We start from the raw sequence: 18,547 nt of genomic DNA, 5'->3' as shown, positions 1-18,547 counted from the left end.
AATTAAATCAAAGAAATATTTTCTGGGATGAATCGACGTAAATCAGGAAATAAAATGTGTGGCCCTCCAATCAAAGTCACTCCTCTCTCATACAGACCGATGTTACATATATATGAACATGTTGTTCTCTGCTGCACATGTGACACACCATGACGAAGAAGATGATGATGATGGTGGTGATACAGGCTTGGTACCCAATAGGAAGCAGCATACATGCCTCCAATGGGATGAGAGGATGCTGACCCGCTAAAGGCCCACTGCTCCGTTTTGTGTGTGTGTATCAGTGTGTGTGTGTGTGTGTGTGTGTGTGGGGGGGGGGGGGGGGGGGGGTGAGGGCTGCAGAGGCCTCGTGTGAACACTGAGGAGGACGGGATCAGATTGGTCAGCAGAAGAAGGCGGGGCTTAACGGCTGTTGCATAACACAAAGCCCCCCCTGTCAAGTGTCCTCTCCTTCTCTCGCTCTCTCTTTCTCTCTCGCACACACAAACACCCTCCCAGTTTTCTGTATCAACAGTGTTCGTGTTTTGACTGACGCTTCTGCAGGCTGTTTGTTCTTCAAAAATTTCAGAGGTCCAAAAAGTAAGACCATGGAAACATTTACACAAGTGTCTCATTTTTTTAAGATGAGGTCTCTGTGTTTTTAAATGTTTGAAGGTTTTAGCTCAGACTCCAGTGCCCGGCCTTCAAGTACGTTTTTATTTTAGTAAAAAGCAGGAAAGAATAAAATGTTTCCATCCAAAGAAGACTTTCCTCTCATGATTTTGTTTTAGGTCGTTAACAGAAGAAAGTGATTTTTCTCATTTCTTTATGATCTTTGTTATTCACTGTTCTTGTTTCTGTTTAAAGTATTGTTAAATTCAAATAATTGTCGAGTCAAATCTTTGGTGGTGTGCAGGAAAACAGTCCAAAGGTCAGTGTGTTGATGTGTTGATGCAGGAGTTCAGAGAGGTGCAGAGCAGCGAGGTTATGGGCGACCTTAAAGGTGACAGGCAGCATCTTGAAGTGGATATTTAATCGATGAAGCTCCTGAAGGACAGGAGGGATGTGATTGATGGAGGGGGTTCTGGAGATGATGGGAGCAGCAGAGTTCTGGACCAGTAGAAGTTTGTGGATGGACTTAAGAGGGAGAGCAAAGAGAAGGGTAAACTATCTTAATCTCTACTGTCCACTGCAGCGCTCATCAGTCAGACTCTCAAATCACCGGCTAAATCTGCACGTAATATAACATATAAAGTCATACTAGGAAAAAACTACAGCAGCTGTGAACAAGAAACTGATTCCAGGGACCTGACCACAATAAATCTGAAACTATCAGTCCAAGCTGAGAGGATCCATCGTCTGTCCTGAGATCTGGAAACAGTCTGGAAACAGTCAGGCATGGAGATTGAAGGCCAGTCCGAAATCGATCTTCAGGAATAATCTTTAATTGCACGCAGATAACATCGAGACTCATCTCCACAAAGAAGCTCCTCATCACAAAGATGATAAACGGACGTGCACAGCTTCCTCTGAAGCCTCGCTGCACAGCTGCAGAGTCACAGAGTGCAGCTGTGAGGTTGACTCACAATAACTTGTTATGTCTCCGTGTGATTCACAAAAACTCTCACCGACTCTAACGGCAGTATGTCAGTGATTGAGACTTTTTTTCCCTCCACACACAATTCCCAGGATGCATTGCAGCTTCAACCCAGATAATCTGTCTGGAATTAAAACATCTGAATAGACAGGGCTGACCTCTGTGAATTATCTACTCTAATTCATATTTTAAGGATGCCATTTCCCCCCATAGGTAGTTTCTTTGCTTGTTTGCAACACAACTAAAAAATGGACGTCCAAGCTGAAACAGCCTCCAGTCCTTCAGGACAGCAAAGATGTGTGTGGCTGCATTGGTGCAACAATTTGCGGAGACTCTGCAAATTGAGAGACTCAGAGGATATGAGCGTTTTCTGAAGAACTATCTGCCTCTTCTTTCTGTTTTCCTGCAAACAGCTGAGTCAGCGTCATGTTTCCACCTGTGACTTGTTCTGTACACTTCACCTGAAGCTCACCTTCAGTGTGAGTGTGAACAAACCGCTCAGAGTTACATAATGACAGCGGCTCTGATTGAACTCAGTTATTGAGGTAAACAGGAGGCTGTCAGTGTGCGGTTATTACTGTAAATACGCTGATCAAATGGTCCACCGGTGCCAGAGTTAACAATTCACTGACACTGTGCAAGGTCGGCCAGCTGACCTGGATTCAGAGCCTCGGACCAATCAGGACGCACACAGTTCCCAGGAAGCAGCATGAACCACCAATCAGAGCTCAGCATGAGGACAAAGCAGTTATTGTTTGTATTTGACCGAGTGTGTGCAGGACGAGAGGCCAACAAGGTCAGATGGGAAATTAAAACACCAGAGAACAAAAGGGAGTGATGGAACACTAAAAGATTCATTAACAGGCTAAATATATCGAGATTAAGAGCTTATCTCTTAATCACTCTTTTGGGTTCTTTTTAACAGAAACAGGACGCAGACTTTCTCAAGGGACGCTTACTTTAAAAGCTGCAGGTTTGATAATCTGCATCTCTGTGATCTCCGTGGAGTTTTAAAGTCCTTCAAAGGGGCAAAAAGGACGAAGACTGATTGATGTGCACAGACGGATTTAACCTTTCAGATCCCACAGGGCGAAAATAACTTACTGGGTTCCTTTTTGTTTTTGTTTTGAGGTTTATTTTTGGGCTTTTTATTACTTTATTTTCGAGACAGGACAGTGGATAGAGTGGGAAATCAGGGAGGGAGAGAGAGAGAGAGAGAGAGAGAGAGAGAGAGAAAGAGAAAGAGAGTGGGGAATGACATGCAGAAAATGAGCCACAGGTCGGATTTGAACCCGGGCCTGGGCCTTTATACATGGGGTGTGCGCACTAGCGGCTAGGCCATTGGTGCCCCCTTACTGGGCCCCTTTTAACCCCCCCGTTCCTTTTATACTTTCTGTAAAGTGTGTACAGTGATTGTAAAGCTGGTGTTCCACAAAGAAAGACACAACAGGCATAACAATACTTGTTGAATCTGAATCAGAAAGTAAGGGTACAGGATGAGTGAAGGACAGGTGTTGCAGGTGCATTAAAGAAAATGTTATGGTTGTGGACACAGTTGCGGACTGGAATTTTACAACCTGGCTCAACATGCTGCCCTCCGATGTGTTGACTTGATTTAATGAGCGCCTGCACACACAGACGTACAGGTAGCTACTGCCTCCCTGATTTACTGCTGTTACTTAAAACACAATGACCTTTGAAAGGCAACATGTGTGCAAAACAGCAACATAACAAAGAGCTGAAAGTAGCTTTCGAGGGAAAGAAAGACCCGAATAAGAAAATACATAAACTGAGTGAAATAGACTCTTTGAAGAAAATCTGATTTCTTATTTGTGAGAATTTGTTTTTTTATCAGTTCGACACAGAACCAATTGCCTAACTGCTCAATCTGAGCTGTGAAATTTGTCTCTGCAATGATTCTCAGCCTTCTGCAAACACCCACTTACCCAGATCAGCTGGCACAAGGTTTGGCTCTGGTTTGCTAATGTACCCATTTCTCTCTCTGTCACCATAGTTTACTTCGTCTTCTTTTTGATATAAAGCTGACTTTTTTAATTATCTGGTACAAATAAACATTGTTTTGCTTTACTGCCCACCAGGCCCTCTTTAGAAGTAAAAAAAAAAAAACCTTCCCTTAAAGGCACAGTATGTAGATTCAACCACCAGGGGGCGCTCAATCAAAACAATAACAAAAGATGCCATCAAGGCTGGTGGGGAATCATGGGAGTTCTCTGCTACTCCCCGCCCCCCCACCCCAACAACCCCGATGAAAACAACCTGAGTTGATCGTAGTCAAGACGACCAGGTAAAACCGACCTTAAGAAGGGAATATGTTTAGAGACGAGCTAATGTATCCAAGTATAATTTACATGACGTTTTCATCCAAGCAGCACAAACAGCAACAGTACGGCAGCTTTCAGCAGCAGCTCTCGCTTCCTATGCAGCGGTCTTTGACGTAACATTCGGTGTTTCCACGGCAACGATAAACATGTTGTGTCTACCATAAGACACGTCCTGTTACATCTCTAAAATTACAGATTTCTCTGGCTGAAGGTGACTCTCTGCTCGTTAGTGACTCCAAACATCCCCGATATGCAGATGACACTCAACTATTTCTGTCTGTTATCCAAAAGTTGAAGCATGCAGCCCTGTGAGTTGCTGTTATCTCTGCACACCAAGTAGAGCTCAACCTTCAAAACACCAACTGCCTCGTCTTTCTGGGGCACAAATCACACATCCATGACCTCTTGAAATGGATTGATTATTGGTCTTCTGATACAACCGTACAGAAAAGTGTACAGGCTAACTATTTCTCAACTATAACTTTATTCTTGTAATATTACGACTTTATTCTGTTGTGTTTCAGAGTGATGTGGTTATCTTACAGTTCTCTGACATTTGGTCCATTTCTCTTGATGATGGTTTATCGAGTGTTTCCTGCCTCTCGCTGTGGGTCAAAGGTCAGGTCAGTGTGTTAAGAATTTCACACTGTCCTGACCTTTGACTGTGTTCACAGTTAACAAATCAGCGCCTCTGCACTCTGTTGGACATTTTGCTGTTGCTTCATAACTCCTAACAGCCCTCTGTTTCATCACATTTTAATTAAAAAAAAGTTTGATTACAAAAGCTGCACAGACTTCATACTGTAGGTGAAGTGCAAGTTTGTCCACAAGGTCACTTTGCTCAGTCTGTGGTTTAGCAGCATTTTCCAGTAGTCCTCCTTGCTCACAGAGACCTCCCTGTGGAGTCATATCCTCCCCCTTCAAATTCCTCACAGCGAGTGGGGCCAGGCCGCCCCTCTTGTTCATGTGATCAGGAACACCAGCTGCTATTTCAGACTGACCTCCAGAGCTCCTCACAGGCCTGCAAGGACAATAGATGCATGAATGCGAGCATGAACATGTTCGCACATGCGCCAACACGCCCCCTGTCTGTGTTTCCCCTCCTCGCCATGAGAGCCAAACACAACAGGCAGAGCTGCAGCTCACTGAGGCATCAACGTTTCAGCAGGCGGCGTTATCTATGTCTTTACCCTCATGAACCGATTGAACAAAGATGGCGGATCACAGAAAGCATGAAATATAGTCCTAGTATTGTCTAAATTTGAAACCCAAGGCCCCTCTCTGCTCCTTTTAAAAGACTGGATTCTCAACTCGAATGACAAAACTGTACTGGGAATCCTCTGGTGGTTTCACCCCCCCCCCCGGGAAGTCAGTCCCCATAGAGCCCCATATTAAAATGTCCAAAGGAAAGAGGCCAAACTCCAGGCTTGGAAAGTTTTTTTTTTTGCTACTGCAGTGCTCTATTATTACAGTTTGATCTCTTAATTTGTTCTTTTGTCGTCCTCATTGCCTCATAAATTATGTTTGAACACACAGTCGGCCTACATGTAAAACCTTTTGGATGCTTCCTGCTCTACAAACAAACCCGTCTGACCCCGTTGACACTCAATGAAACCTTTTCATTCAGGAAACCACAAACAGCAGCGGCAGCAGCTGAGTAAATGGAGAGCTCTGTGGTTATGAGATGTAACCACAGCAGCAGCAGAACTAAGACTCAACATGCGCTGCTACATCACAGCCTGCTGTCTTTAGAGACTGTATGAAAAGGAATGAAAACGTCTTCAACATGCTGACTTTGCAACTTAAGCATTATGTAATAGTCGAGATGTAATCCTGTGGTGATACTGGGTTAACGTGATTTGTTTATGTCAAGTCATTAAATATATGAAGGTCAGCCCCAAACCATGTCACATGTCTCTTTGTGGAATAAGTTCAAGCATGTGATGCTAAATGTGGTATAAGCTAACCTATTATTTTAAACATTTAACTTTGTAGAAATGCTGATGAGAAGACGTTGGACCGCAGAGAAAATATGAAGATCGACGTCTATTCTCTTTCCCCAGAATGTAAATGCTGAACTTTTTTAATCGGCTAGATAATGACATACAAGCATTTCTTATCCCCTCCACTGTGATCACAGAGGACCTGTCTCACCCCCTCCACCCTGATCACAGAGGACCCGTCTTACCCCCTCCACCCTGATCACAGGGGACCTGTCTAACCCCCTCCACCCTGATCACAGAGGACCCGTCTTACCCCCTCCACCCTGATCACAGAGGACCCGTCTTACCCCCTCCACCCTGATCACAGGGGACCCGTCTCACCCCCTCCACCCTGATCACAGAGGACCCGTCTCACCCCCTCCACCCTGATCACAGGGGACCCGTCTCACCCCCTCCACCCTGATCACAGAGGACCCGTCTCACCCCCTCCACCCTGATCACAGGGGACCCGTCTCACCCCCTCCACCCTGATCACAGAGGACCCATCTCAGCCCCTTCACCCTGATCACAGAGGACCCGTCTCACCCCCTCCACCCTTATCACAGAGGACCCGTCTCACCACCTCCACCCTGATCACAGGGGACCTGTCTCACCCCCTCCACCCTGATCACAGAGGACCCGTCTCACCCCCTCCACCCTTATCACAGAGGACCCGTCTCACCCCCTCCACCCTTATCACAAAGGACCCGTCTCACCCCCTCCACCCTTATCACAGAGGACCTGTCTCACCCCCTCCACTGTGATCAGAGAGATCACTTCAACATCTCAGCTGAAGGTTCACGGGGTTCGATGGTGTGGTAGTCGTCACTTTGCCTGTGTGGATTTAGCTCGCTGTAATGGAAACATAGTTTGAGTTGGAGCTGATAATGAAGGCTGAAGCCTAACTGTCCCTGATGGAGCGCACAGCTGTTTCCATCAGCAGGCGGGCGCGTCAAAGATGGAGCCTTAAAATAGAGCGGCCCTCGTGTGGAAGCTGCAGCAGCAACAACGTTCACATACAGGACTTCATGTGTTCACGGGTTAGCACTGACTGTGGAAATGACCGCTTTTTATCTCTCTCAGTGTTCATATTTTATTCAACAAACAGGAAACACGTAAATGGAATCCATTTCCCATGACCCTTTGCCACCTCACTCGGTCACACGGCCCTGTGAGGCGCACGCACATACGCACCAAACATCCACCTTTTTCCATCAGAGAGCAAAGCGGCGTGCAAACTGAGGGTTTTGATGTGCAGACAAATGGATTGTAATGACGGCAGAGTTCGTGTGCAGACCTGAACAGGACCAGGACCATTAGAGGGTCAGGTCTCAGTGTGCAGCAGCAGGTAGAGCTGCTCATGAAATGAATCACACATGAGCTGCTCTGCAAACAGAGGAGGTGATGTACAATGTGATTCATATCAGTATGTCCGCCAGCATCACGAGGAGTTGGTTGTAAACAAGCCGCTATCTTAAGGGTACAGTGGATGCGTGCAAATTGAAAATATCACCAGGAGATCCGCCGGAGATCTTTTTTCCATTACTCCTTTATCCAACTTATTCTCTCTCTCTTCAAAATGCAGGAAAGTAACTCCAGAAAGACAGATTATAACATATTACAATATTCTTGTCTGGGGTGCAGATGGCCTAGCGGTTAGGTCGCGCCCCATGTACATAGGCTTTAGCCCTCTTATCGGACGGCCCGGGTTAGAGTCCAACCTGTGGCTACTTGCTTGCATGTCATTCTCCGCTCTCTCTCTCTCTCTCTTCCTGGGTTCTCTATCCACTGTCCCATTAAGGAAAGGCAAAAAGCCCCCCACAACCATTTCTAAATATCATCATAGCTCACGGTTTAAAAACAGAGAAACCCCCTTTAAGGAAAGGTTTGCATTCTCCTTTAAATCATGATCCTATCACCTGAAAGAAGAAGTCTCTGGACAACCAAACAGGAAGGAGTGGAGTGAGCACGCCCTCATGTGGCGGTGCACAAGAACTACAATGTAAAGCAAGATGCTGATTACTTTAGAGGTAGTGAGGGCTGCACGATATTGGAAACGACTGACTTTGGATTTTCTTTACTATCTGCAATATAAGGTGCAATATGCCAGAAAATTACAGAAAATCGAATCAGATAAATGCAGCTGGCTTTTTATGAACATATTGAGGTGAATTACGCCCCCGGTGGTCTCGTGGTTGGAGTGCAGAGGCTGCGGTCCTCTAAGCAGGCGGCTCAGATATGAAAAGCACTTTTTAAACATTGTTAATTTACTGTTTTTTTGGACTGAGTTGCTTGTAATAAGAACAAATATCTGCCAATTGGGTGATCTTTAAGAGATAAACTAATTTAGATTTTAATTCAAGACACTCAAGTACATTTTCTCACTTCATTTAAGTGTCTTCTAAAGATTATAAGTGCTTGATGTTAGAAAATATTTTGATCATGAAGTGTGGTAAATAAACATATCGAAGAGTGCATATTCTTTTTAAGTAAAGTTTATTTGACCACTAAAGCGATACAAGTTAATCTGAAGGTAGCCGATGTTTATCTTAGGCTTCATCAACATGTTGAAGCGTGACCGTTTAACCTGGGCCTCGACTGCACAGGTCAAATGTGCACAAACTGAGAGTGAGGGAGAAATTATTTCCTTTTAAAAAGGACAGATTATCCCCATCTCCAGATTTTGAAACAGTCACATGTGCTCTAAATGAAACATCTGAGCCGTGCTTTGGTCAAAATATAACATGAATCAAGCACCACAGGTTTGTGACCCTGTATAAACCAGCTCTCTCAGAACGCTCCGTTTTGGTGTCTGTGTTTCTTTAAATGCAGTGAGCCCCTCCTGAGTTTTCCCCATAGACATCTCTTTACCGAGAATAAAAATGGCAGACCTTTTCAAAAGTGTTGCTCTAGGCTGGGAGTGGAGTCCATGGGTGGAAATACCAGGGAAGGAAGTTTTTTTACCAGAATCCCACTGTGACATCACAAAGAGAGCACATTTGAAACACAGTATTTTTCTGTGTTTTAAGACTTGCAGACCACAAACCAAATACTGGATGGATTTATTTCACATTTTGTGGTCAGTAGACACTCAGGTTACCAATATACATGTTCAGAAACACTGTAGAAGTGGTTTCTTCATGTCCCCTTTAAGTTTCTGTTTCCCTGAAGTGCTGAATCACGATGACACAGAGCAAGTTTTCTGTGAGGCTTTATGACCAAACATGTTGGTTAAAGAGAACATAAGAGACACAGTCCGTGTTTCCCAGGGATCTTAAGTCTTTTATTTTCTAATGACAGGAAATGATCAAACCAGACAGGCGTTTAGTTTCTACAGAGGGATCTTTTCTGTCTTGAGTGACAGTTCCATCGTCTCCTTGCTGGTTTTAAATATACATGAGTAGAAGCAGCTCGGAGGACGAGCCGGCAACATAAATATAGAAAACTGCTGTGTGCGCTGTGGAGGAGCTCTGGGGTGGGGTCGGAGGTGGAGACTCAGGACTCAGTGAAGGAGTAAGAGAAGGGGGCGGGGTTTACTCAGTGAGGCCGAGCTTCTTCTTCAGGGACTCGGGCATCTCGGGGGGAGGGGGGCGGGGCAGGCGGAAGTAGACCTTGACAGAGTCGTAGATGAACCATTGCAGGGCGGTCAGAGTACCGATCATGATGATACGGGCGATCAGACCCTTCCACACACCTGGACACACGAGAGAGAGACACACACACACAGAACATTGTGAGAAGATGTACAAGGTCATTACTTTCTTTTACATGTCCGGCATTAATCTGAGCTTCTGTCTCGTGGCATCCTGTACCGTGATGTTCTGCAGACAGCCTGCGTCCATACTTGAACATATCTCTCTTTCTGACACGATCAATCTTCTCACAACATTTAGAGTTACATTGAAACATTTAAATGTCCGTCCCCCAGACTAGCAGCACTGGGGTCTCCCTGTCTGTTCAACAGGGTTGCCAGTGCTGCATGTGGGCTGGGAGGACAGGTGGACTGTTCTCACACGCCAATGACTCAAGCACCTCCAACTGTACAGCCACAAAAGCTGCCGAGGGCACAGCGCCCTCCAGAGGTGGATCTAAGGAGCGTGTTGATCCCTAACGATGCTTTTAAGGATCGACATAGGTATATTTCTGAGGTCTGGTATTGATACACACCTCTGGGTCCCAGCTTCTTGAGGACCTGGGCTGCTGTGCTGCCACTCTCCTTGTTCAGCACAGAGACCACGGAGTCAGCGGGGTGAGACACGATGGCACAGAAGACACCGGCTGCAGAAACAGAGAGCAAGAGGAATACATCAGAGATGAACAGGAAACATCATCAGCATGTTAAACTCATTGTTTATATGCAGCTACATTAGCAAGAAAACATTTATACTCAAACTGCTGGAAACTTCTACACACATCTGATAGTCGATGTCTCTTTAACAATTTAATATTTCAGCTTTTATCTAAAATCAAGAAATGACAAAATATGGCTGCCTAGAACTTTTATTTTTGTTGCTGTGGTATCAAACAGGTATCGATATCGTTTGATTTCGACTAAAATCATTGTAAGTTTAAAATCTGGTTTTGTGACAACCCTACTAACATCTGATACTGAACATGAAACTTCAGTCCCTGACCCTTCTTCCACGGCGCCAGGCCGACAGAAAGTGAACATTGACACATCATCGCCCTGCGGCGGGTTTCACTTTCATTCACATTATTTTAAAGATCCTGAACTGCAGGAGAGTGAATAAAACTGACGCTCTGCAGATAATCCACGTGCAGTTTGTTGAAGGTGAAAATCATGTTTCCGTTCAGGTGTTTTACTCACCGATATAACCGGCCACGAAGGTGACCACCAGCTGCTCTCCTTTGCTGCACTCGCTGCGGGGTTTGGGAACGACGTGCTTGTAGAGCAGCTCCACGGTGCGCTCGAAGCAGGAGAACTTCATCATGGTGTAAGGGATCTGCCTCATCCACAGGGGGACGACGCCTTTGTAGAAACTGGAGGGAGACGAGTGGGGTCAATTCAATTAGATAATTAAACCAGACAAGTCAAGGACTCGTCCCGTCAGGTCGTACATTTATCATTAAAATATGATGTCAGGTAGTAAACTTTAAGCTTTCTGTGTCCGTCCCCCAGACTAGCAGCACTGGGGTCTCCCTGTCTGTTAAACAGGGTTGCCAGTGCTGCAGGTGGGCTGGGAGGACAGGTGGACTGTTCTCACACGCCAATGACTCAAGCACCTCCAACTGTACAGCCACAAAAGCTGCCGAGGGCACAGCGCCCTCCAGAGGTGGATCTAAGGAGCGTGTTGCACACAGGTATTGATGGCATGCCGGCGAGTAATTTAAGTGTGCACACTTACGCCCAGATGCCCTCCTCGGCAAACATCTTGGGGACGGCCTGCCTGAGGGTGTTGGCGTAGCCCGGCTTGGTCTGGATGCGGACCTTCACGGCCTCCATGGGAGCCAGGGCGATGTCAGCGAAGAACTCTGCGCTGGCTGAGGCGGCCAGGTACAACGATGTCCTCCACAGATACGTGTTCTCCTGTTACAGAGAAAACACAGAGCGGTCAGACATCTCCGGTTTCACAAACACATTTTAGATACCCCCGCATTTGTAACCACCAAAAGTTGCAGTTAAACTCCTGTAGGCCGTCTAAATCGTAAAAACACGAAGGAAATGTTTTTTTTTTGGTGTGTAATTTAGACCGTGTCTCCTCCTTGGCTCTCCGTGTTTAGGTAAAGCAGTTTTCACATCTGCACTCCTGAATGTATCGAGATAATTTCAGAGGACTGGTTAGAACATGGAGATGTTTGTGTCACACAAAACATAAATGTTACTGTAAGTGACTCCAGAAAGACTCGAAACTTCAGTATATGTCTTCTTCTGGACCTCGATGTTCTCTCTCCCTCACAGCAGCTTTTGGTAAAAAATACGCCTGAAGCTCGGAAGTTATTTTCAAGCTTTCATACTTTTCAATCAGAGATTTTATCGTCTTTTTTATTTAAACATGAGGTATCAGGAAGTATAGTAAACATTTTGACAATCTTATAAATGGAGGTGTGGTCAAACAGTGCAGCCAGTTAATGACAGCAACAGTCAAACATGAACCTCAGACAGATGTTTGGTTCAGACTCAGAGCTCTAACGTGCCCACAGTTTAACGATGACAACGTGAACATTTATCTACTTCTGAAAACATACAGAACAAAATCTCAGAATCTGTGGTGAACAGCATGATGCGTCATCATAGCAAGAGGTCGTAACTCGAGAACACAGACAAGAACCAACACGCCTTCTCCTCCTCCTCCCGTGTTGCAGCTCACCTCTCCCAGCAGGTCGCTGTAGAAGATCTTGAACACCTCATAGAAGCCGAACTTGCAGAGTCCCTGCATGGAGTATCCGATGAAGGTGGGAGCCCAGCCCTTAGCGAGACCTCTGACGCCATCTTCCCTCACCGTCACTGAGAAGCCGTTTCCGATGCTCTTGTATTTATCTGGGTCGACCTGAACAGGTGGAGATAAGAGAGTGAGACAGGACACCAAACGACATGGAGCTCTGAGATCTGCTGTTCTGAGCAGATTACTCATGAAGAGGGGCAAATACAGGAGATCTTAGTGCTAAAGGGGGGTAGCTACATTAACGCTTTCTGGACTACAATTAAGATGTTTGAACCTCAATGAGACTACAGAGTGTAGTCAGGGTGGGGCTTAAACTTTTTATGCTGTCCAGACTTTTATTAAACAGCACAACTCAGACCTTGACCACGTGCATGCAGATATCTTCAGGACGGATATTTGCCCCGACAACTTGTTCTGGTTGAAGTTTGAACACAAAGTTAAATATTTTAGCTTACTGACTTTTACACTCGTATTTCCCATATACATATGTTTCCTTTAAATGCATCATTACAACCTCCTGAGGGAGAAAAGATGGTAAACAGTGACGACAGGCAAGTGGCTGTATGTATGCCACAAGCCTGGTCTGTGTCACCATCTATCCCAGCATGCTTTGCACACAGAAGTAGCTGCTTGTATGTATATTGGAAGCCATTTTTCAATGGCATCAGGCAGTGGTGCCTAAGGAAGTGGGTATACTTCTTTAGGGTAACACCATAATTTTTCCCCAAAATATTTTTTTAAGTGGCCTGTCCAGCAGATGCCAATCGTCCTTAGTTATTAACAGTGACATTTAAGACTACTCTTTCATAGTTGGTGTGTATTAGCCAATTAGTGACGGAGTAGGGCGGGTCATCCCTCCACCATCCTTGTAGCAGGCTACTGAATATTGTCTATTAATAAATGGTGTGAATAAGAGGGGACTTAGAAGTGGGTATACCCTATGAGGACTAAAAAATAAGTTGGTATACCGCGCACTATACCACTGGCGTCAGGTTGTGCAACAAGGGGATCGGAGTTGCACCAACGTGTTGAACTACTCTCCAATCATTTCAGGCACAAGAGGAAGCAAAAACAGGCATGTGCAGACTAGTCTGATGAAACACTAGTTTTGCACGTCCACACAGATAAACTAAAGAATTCAAAGAGTCTCCAGCCTTTTATTATTCTCTGAAACTCCTTTAGCGTTTGGGCATCACAGAAGATATCTGTATGCATGTGGACAAGTCATTGATGTTTCAAAATGGCCGCCATGAAGTCCTGACCCTACATGAGGCTGCAGGAGCGGCTTTCTACTCGTCACTACTGTGGGGTGGGGATATGGGGGTTCAGCTTCAGTACAAACCTGCAGGCGGCACTTGACAAGGTCGAGGGGCACCACTGCTGTGTGCGTGATACCGCAGCTCAGGATACCCCCAAAGCCACACAGGGCATAGTACTTATTGGAGCCAAACTCACAGCTGTCACCTGGTAGAAGGTGGGGACACACAGTATACATGCGACATGCAGGGTGACGTGCAGCACAAGACAAAAAAATCAACACCACATCAGAGACACTTAATGGACGAGTCCTCAACGTGGCAGGAACAAAAGCTCCAGTTTCCTCTTTTTTAAATTAGAACCATTTAAATAGTTTGAGGACTCGTCCATTAAAGACGCCCTGCCACTAACATGCCACCATCATCAGGATAAAACCCCAGAGGGCGATCAGATCATTGTTCATACATGATTTAAAGATGAATCATTCACGGACCACAGTGATGAATGCAAATAAAAAAGGACATACCGCGAGTTTTCTCCAGACTTAGTTTGGTGTAAAACGGAGTTCAGGTTGAAAAACGTTGTTAGCGCTTCAAATAAGATGTTTTTCCTCAACAGGAAAAACAACTAACCTTTTAAATAAACTGGTTTGATTTATTCTGAAGGGAAAGCCTCTTAAATAGTTCAGCTACTGCTGGAACACATGCAAGTGATTCAAATAAAAGGAATCCAGATGAGCTAACATGGTTAGCAGCAGCCGACTCGTAGCTTCCTGATTGACCTGAGTTTGCTATAATGCAAACGTACAGACTGTAAACGTTAATGTTTGAAGCCCGAGTACGACACCAATCTGTTCCTGCAGGGGGCGCTGGCGTCCAATCGATGGTGGTCTCCACGCTGGAAATGCTGTCTCTCAAAGACAAAAGTTCACAAGTTTTGTTTCGTTAAGAAGTTCAAGTTCTGACAAAAGTTCAAAAGACCAAACAGGTGTAAACCTGTTTGGTCTTTTGAACCAGGCTGTTAATCTCTGCTGTAAAAACAGGCTTTTTAGAATGGGTGTGAATGTGACTTCATGTGCTTCTGGAGCCAGCCTCTAGTGGACACTCGAGGAACTGCAGGATTTCACACTTCAGATTCATTTTTCTACACCGGAAGTTACCGCTTGCCTAATATTCTCTTCATTTTTCAAAAATAATCTGTACTTAGAAGTACAAACATCTTAAATGTGCAGAGGAAAATTTGAGCAGTATTGAAAACAACTAACGTTTAACATAGAATAGCCCATTACTTGAATGAGTCCGTCATTATCAGGATGCTCTTCCAGCTCACAGCGTTGTCATCTTTATATCATGATTTATAACGACATTGATCCAGCATGATTTAGGTATTTGCCGCGTGGCCCGGTCCGCGTTTACGTGATCAATGCAAACCATCACTGTGGCCTGGGAATTGGTGATCAGAATCAATGACAACAATAAAATCATTTTTTATGCAAATTTTAACTTTCTCACATTTAGTTCTAACCCAATGTCTGTGTCTTAAATGCATGAATCACTGGAGACTTACCTGGCAGTCAGACTATTAATGAGCAGTAACAAAAAGTCTTGAAAGTCTGTGTTAATGTGTGTTTTGACCGTCAGTCACGAGACTGAAACACCTGCTGGTGTCTGACATAACGTAGGAAACATTCTGGACGTTTTCTCCTTCAGGTCTGACTCTCCTGACCTTCACGGACTTGAGTCCTCTACTGTGTGGGGACTGGGGGGGGGGGGCTGTGGGTCGGCAACGTGGGGTAGAAACAATTGAACACACAAACACCGTTGCAGAATCATGCAGCCATGTTATGATCACTCCAACACATTAGAATCATGGGAATCAGTGACTTCACCACAACCGGGCGGATGCGATTTATTTCTTCCATGCAAATTCTTCACAAAAGAAAAAACACGAGGGGGGTTATGGGTGGATGAGACGTGACGGTATAAAAATAAAAGACACTGAGCCGAGGGGACAGACCTGCATTCTGCATTTGACCAGATCGAGAGGAACGACGGCTGTGTGTGTGGTGCCACAGCTCAGAATCCCACCAAATCCACACAGGACCAAATACTTCTGAGAGCCGAACTCACAACTGTCTCCCTCTGAGGAAACACAGTGACACGGTCAGAACATCTCGGAGCTCGGGGAGGAGGGCATCAGTGTCAACCTGCAACTCTTACATAATTGATCCATTCCCGAGTAAGGTTGTTGAATCCAAAACACTTCTCAATACATCGTGATTTAAAGCGACAATCTGCGTTTTATTTGTGATCCGTCCTATCTAAAAGATCTTCATTCATTCAACAAACGAGAGTACAGAGGAACTCACAGCGTCTAAATTGTAAAAATGTGTTGATGAAATGTTCGACGTATTGGTGCAGGAGTACGCCTGCCACATTTGGCTGATAAAACTGGCTTCCTTTTTGTTGCCGAGGCAATGAAACAGGAATTGATAGATTTTTTTTCACATTTAAAATTGTGGCATCATTACAACCTTACTTCCCAGTTTGTCAAAATGTAAATGCATCTCAGCTTTTACAAGAAAGTTGGGCTTTAAAGTTGTTTTTAATTAACTAAAACATAAGCACCAACACCTGCACGCAGTCTGAATTGCTCAAACATCTGTAATGTTTTGCATTTCAAGCACTTCAGACTCCGCTCCATCTTTTGGTTTAAAATATGACTGAACATCTGAAGTAGGGCTGCACAACACGGGGAAAAGCATTCGTAACATTTGGACCTCTTCTCTGCCTAATGCAATATGAGAAATACAGAAAATCAAACGGGTGAAAGCGGTCTGTTTTTGTGAACATTTTAGCCCTGCATGATATTAGAACAGTGTGCAATTACTTTTTAATTAATTTATTGACAAAATTAAGCGCCTTAACCGGAAAACTAAGAGGGGCGTGTTAGATAAAACACAGTTTTTCGTCTATCAGCTGATCTTCATGTTTACACAATACTTGTGTTTACATGTTGAAGGATGGCATTTACACCTTGGCCTCCATTAAAAATGTCAAATATGCACTGAGTAAGAAATTAGGCGTTTCTTTACATATCATACATTTTGTTATTGCAGTATATTTAGACTTCTGCCATGTGTTTGTTTTTTTGCAAATTCTCATTATGCATTAATGATGCAGTGATCGTGCAGCCTTAATCTGAAGTTTTGGCATCGTTTTAAAACAGTTGTATTGAGAAGTAATTCAATAATTAAATAGGAGGCCAGCACAAGAAGTGTTGGACCTCAGGGGCCGAATTTGACATTTTTAAAAACACTTGACCCCGTGCAAAATCAGTAGGCGACATTAAAAGTGAGTTGGGGTTCAGTCTTTACTGCTCATCATATTTCATTCAATCTGGGACAATGTGTTCCCCTCCAGCTGGGGATCACGTGTCTTTTAATGATTCCTTTATGATTCTTTTACTTAATCACGGATCCTCCTGTAGCAGCCTTTAATGTATCTTAAAGATCCGGACTGAAACAGAATACTGTGTGCAGCACCGCGACAGAGAGAATCCACTTTGTCCTTCCTTGTCCTCCACAGGCACCTTGTGAGGCCTGTAAGCTAACTCCTCCAACAACCGTGTAATGTGACCTTCAATGTAAATAAAAGCGATCGAATAAAACATCAAACTCGCAGAGGGGTAGTTGTCCCTATAAGTCAAAGTATCAGATGACCTGCGCAATAATTAAAGACTCAAATGTGCTAATCTGCTCGGCTAAGCTAACGCAGCTAGCTCTGTTAGCCTAGACTCGGTTACCTTCAGAGACGGCGGCCGCGGCCAGGTTGCGGGTCCGCTGTCCGTGGAGGTTCTGTGCGGGCTCTTCCACTTTCTGGTAGCTGAACAGGGGAGCGCTGAACGGGTTGCCCCGAGCCAGCTGCGTCAGAGCGGTCGGGTACATGTTGGTGTCCTGTCTGCTGGCCGAGCTGTAATGAGCAACAGGTTAGCTTGGTGCTAAAAGCGAATGAAACCCCGCCCCCGCCGGCTCACGCATGCGTACACACGGGTGACACATCACGTGCAGGCTAGCGCAGTTTATACTCATGTTCTGTCGGAATAATCCGGAAAAAAAAATTATAAATAAAGTTCACATCGTTAAATCCCATCTCACAGTTTAAAGTACTAACGCCATAAAAACGTAATGATTAGTAAACGTTGGCTTAATCACTTGAAAATAAATAGTATTGCAAGGCTCTCTAATATTTGTCAATTTGGTACACTTCTCTTCTTTTAATCTTAAATTGTTGTTAATGTTAATTAAACATTAAAGCTCGAATTATAAGTAAAATACATGTTTAGTTATGTCCTTGTTGCTTTAAAATTGCGAGGTAAAAGATCGCTATCGCACCCCGGTTGGTGGAAAAAGACTCCCCAACTTTGAAATTCCGAGCATCCAGGGAGCACTTAAATGTAACATTAGTGTGACGTTCAACAGGAAATGGTTCATGTTACCTCACTGAAGATACGTAGCTACCCACGTTTTATAGATCTAACTTAATGTTAACACAAATAAACAGTACAACCGCGAATATATTGTAACTAATGAGCTGTCAGTTACATATGTATATGCAGCTAGCATTTACCGTTCTCCCCTTCTAGCTGATGCTAACATGCTATGATGCTAAAATGCTAAGCTAACTTGACCGCTCCAAGGTGGAAGGTCTCCGGTGTGCAGAATAAACGAGCTCACACACCTAAGCGGCTCAGGGACGTCACGGTTGAACACTCAAAAAAACGCATCTTCCACACATGACTCAACGGAATAATTCACATTTTCTATTTTCACTGTAAAAACTTGACTCACTCTGTCAGTGTCGTAAGATGGCGCCTCCGTTTCGCTGCGACCGGCTGCTCAGAGAGGCCGAATGACCTCGCGGTAAATCGACTTGTCCTTTCGTGACGTCACCTCGGCCTGGGCGTGGCTTTACAATCTCTGACCAA

The 18,547-nt window shown here is 44.7% G+C and overlaps 1 protein-coding gene and 2 non-coding genes across 4 annotated transcripts; all 3 read right to left on the bottom strand.

The window, feature by feature from the left end:
• Positions 1–9,161: 9,161 nt before the first annotated feature.
• Positions 9,162–18,534, bottom strand: slc25a3a (solute carrier family 25 member 3a). Of its 2 annotated transcripts, none has more exons than XM_020644663.3 (8): positions 18,411–18,534; positions 17,366–17,532; positions 13,647–13,768; positions 12,230–12,409; positions 11,267–11,448; positions 10,729–10,901; positions 10,068–10,178; positions 9,162–9,594 (listed from the first exon to the last, which is right to left on the bottom strand). In XM_020644663.3, exons 2-8 carry the CDS (start codon positions 17,505–17,507, stop codon positions 9,434–9,436), a joined length of 1,071 nt encoding a protein of 356 aa, XP_020500319.2. In that variant the 5' UTR covers positions 17,508–17,532; positions 18,411–18,534; the 3' UTR covers positions 9,162–9,433. The 2 variants fall into 2 exon arrangements, with proteins under 2 accessions (XP_020500319.2, XP_020500318.2); XM_020644662.3 differs by lacking the exon at positions 13,647–13,768 and adding an exon at positions 15,578–15,702 and having other exon boundaries at positions 18,411–18,531.
• LOC114920878 (small nucleolar RNA SNORA53) lies at positions 9,813–10,002 on the bottom strand. The gene has a single exon (XR_003809162.1). It is a non-coding gene; the product is annotated as a small nucleolar RNA SNORA53 (small nucleolar RNA).
• LOC114920879 (small nucleolar RNA SNORA53) lies at positions 11,025–11,214 on the bottom strand. The gene has a single exon (XR_003809163.2). It is a non-coding gene; the product is annotated as a small nucleolar RNA SNORA53 (small nucleolar RNA).
• Positions 18,535–18,547: the final 13 nt, after the last annotated feature.

Source organism: Labrus bergylta, chromosome 23 (genome assembly GCF_963930695.1).
Source record: "Labrus bergylta chromosome 23, fLabBer1.1, whole genome shotgun sequence".
Classification (NCBI taxonomy): Eukaryota; Metazoa; Chordata; class Actinopteri; order Labriformes; family Labridae; genus Labrus; species Labrus bergylta.
The sequence above is the reverse complement of the archived record's forward strand: the minus strand, read 5'-3'. Positions and strand labels throughout refer to the sequence as shown.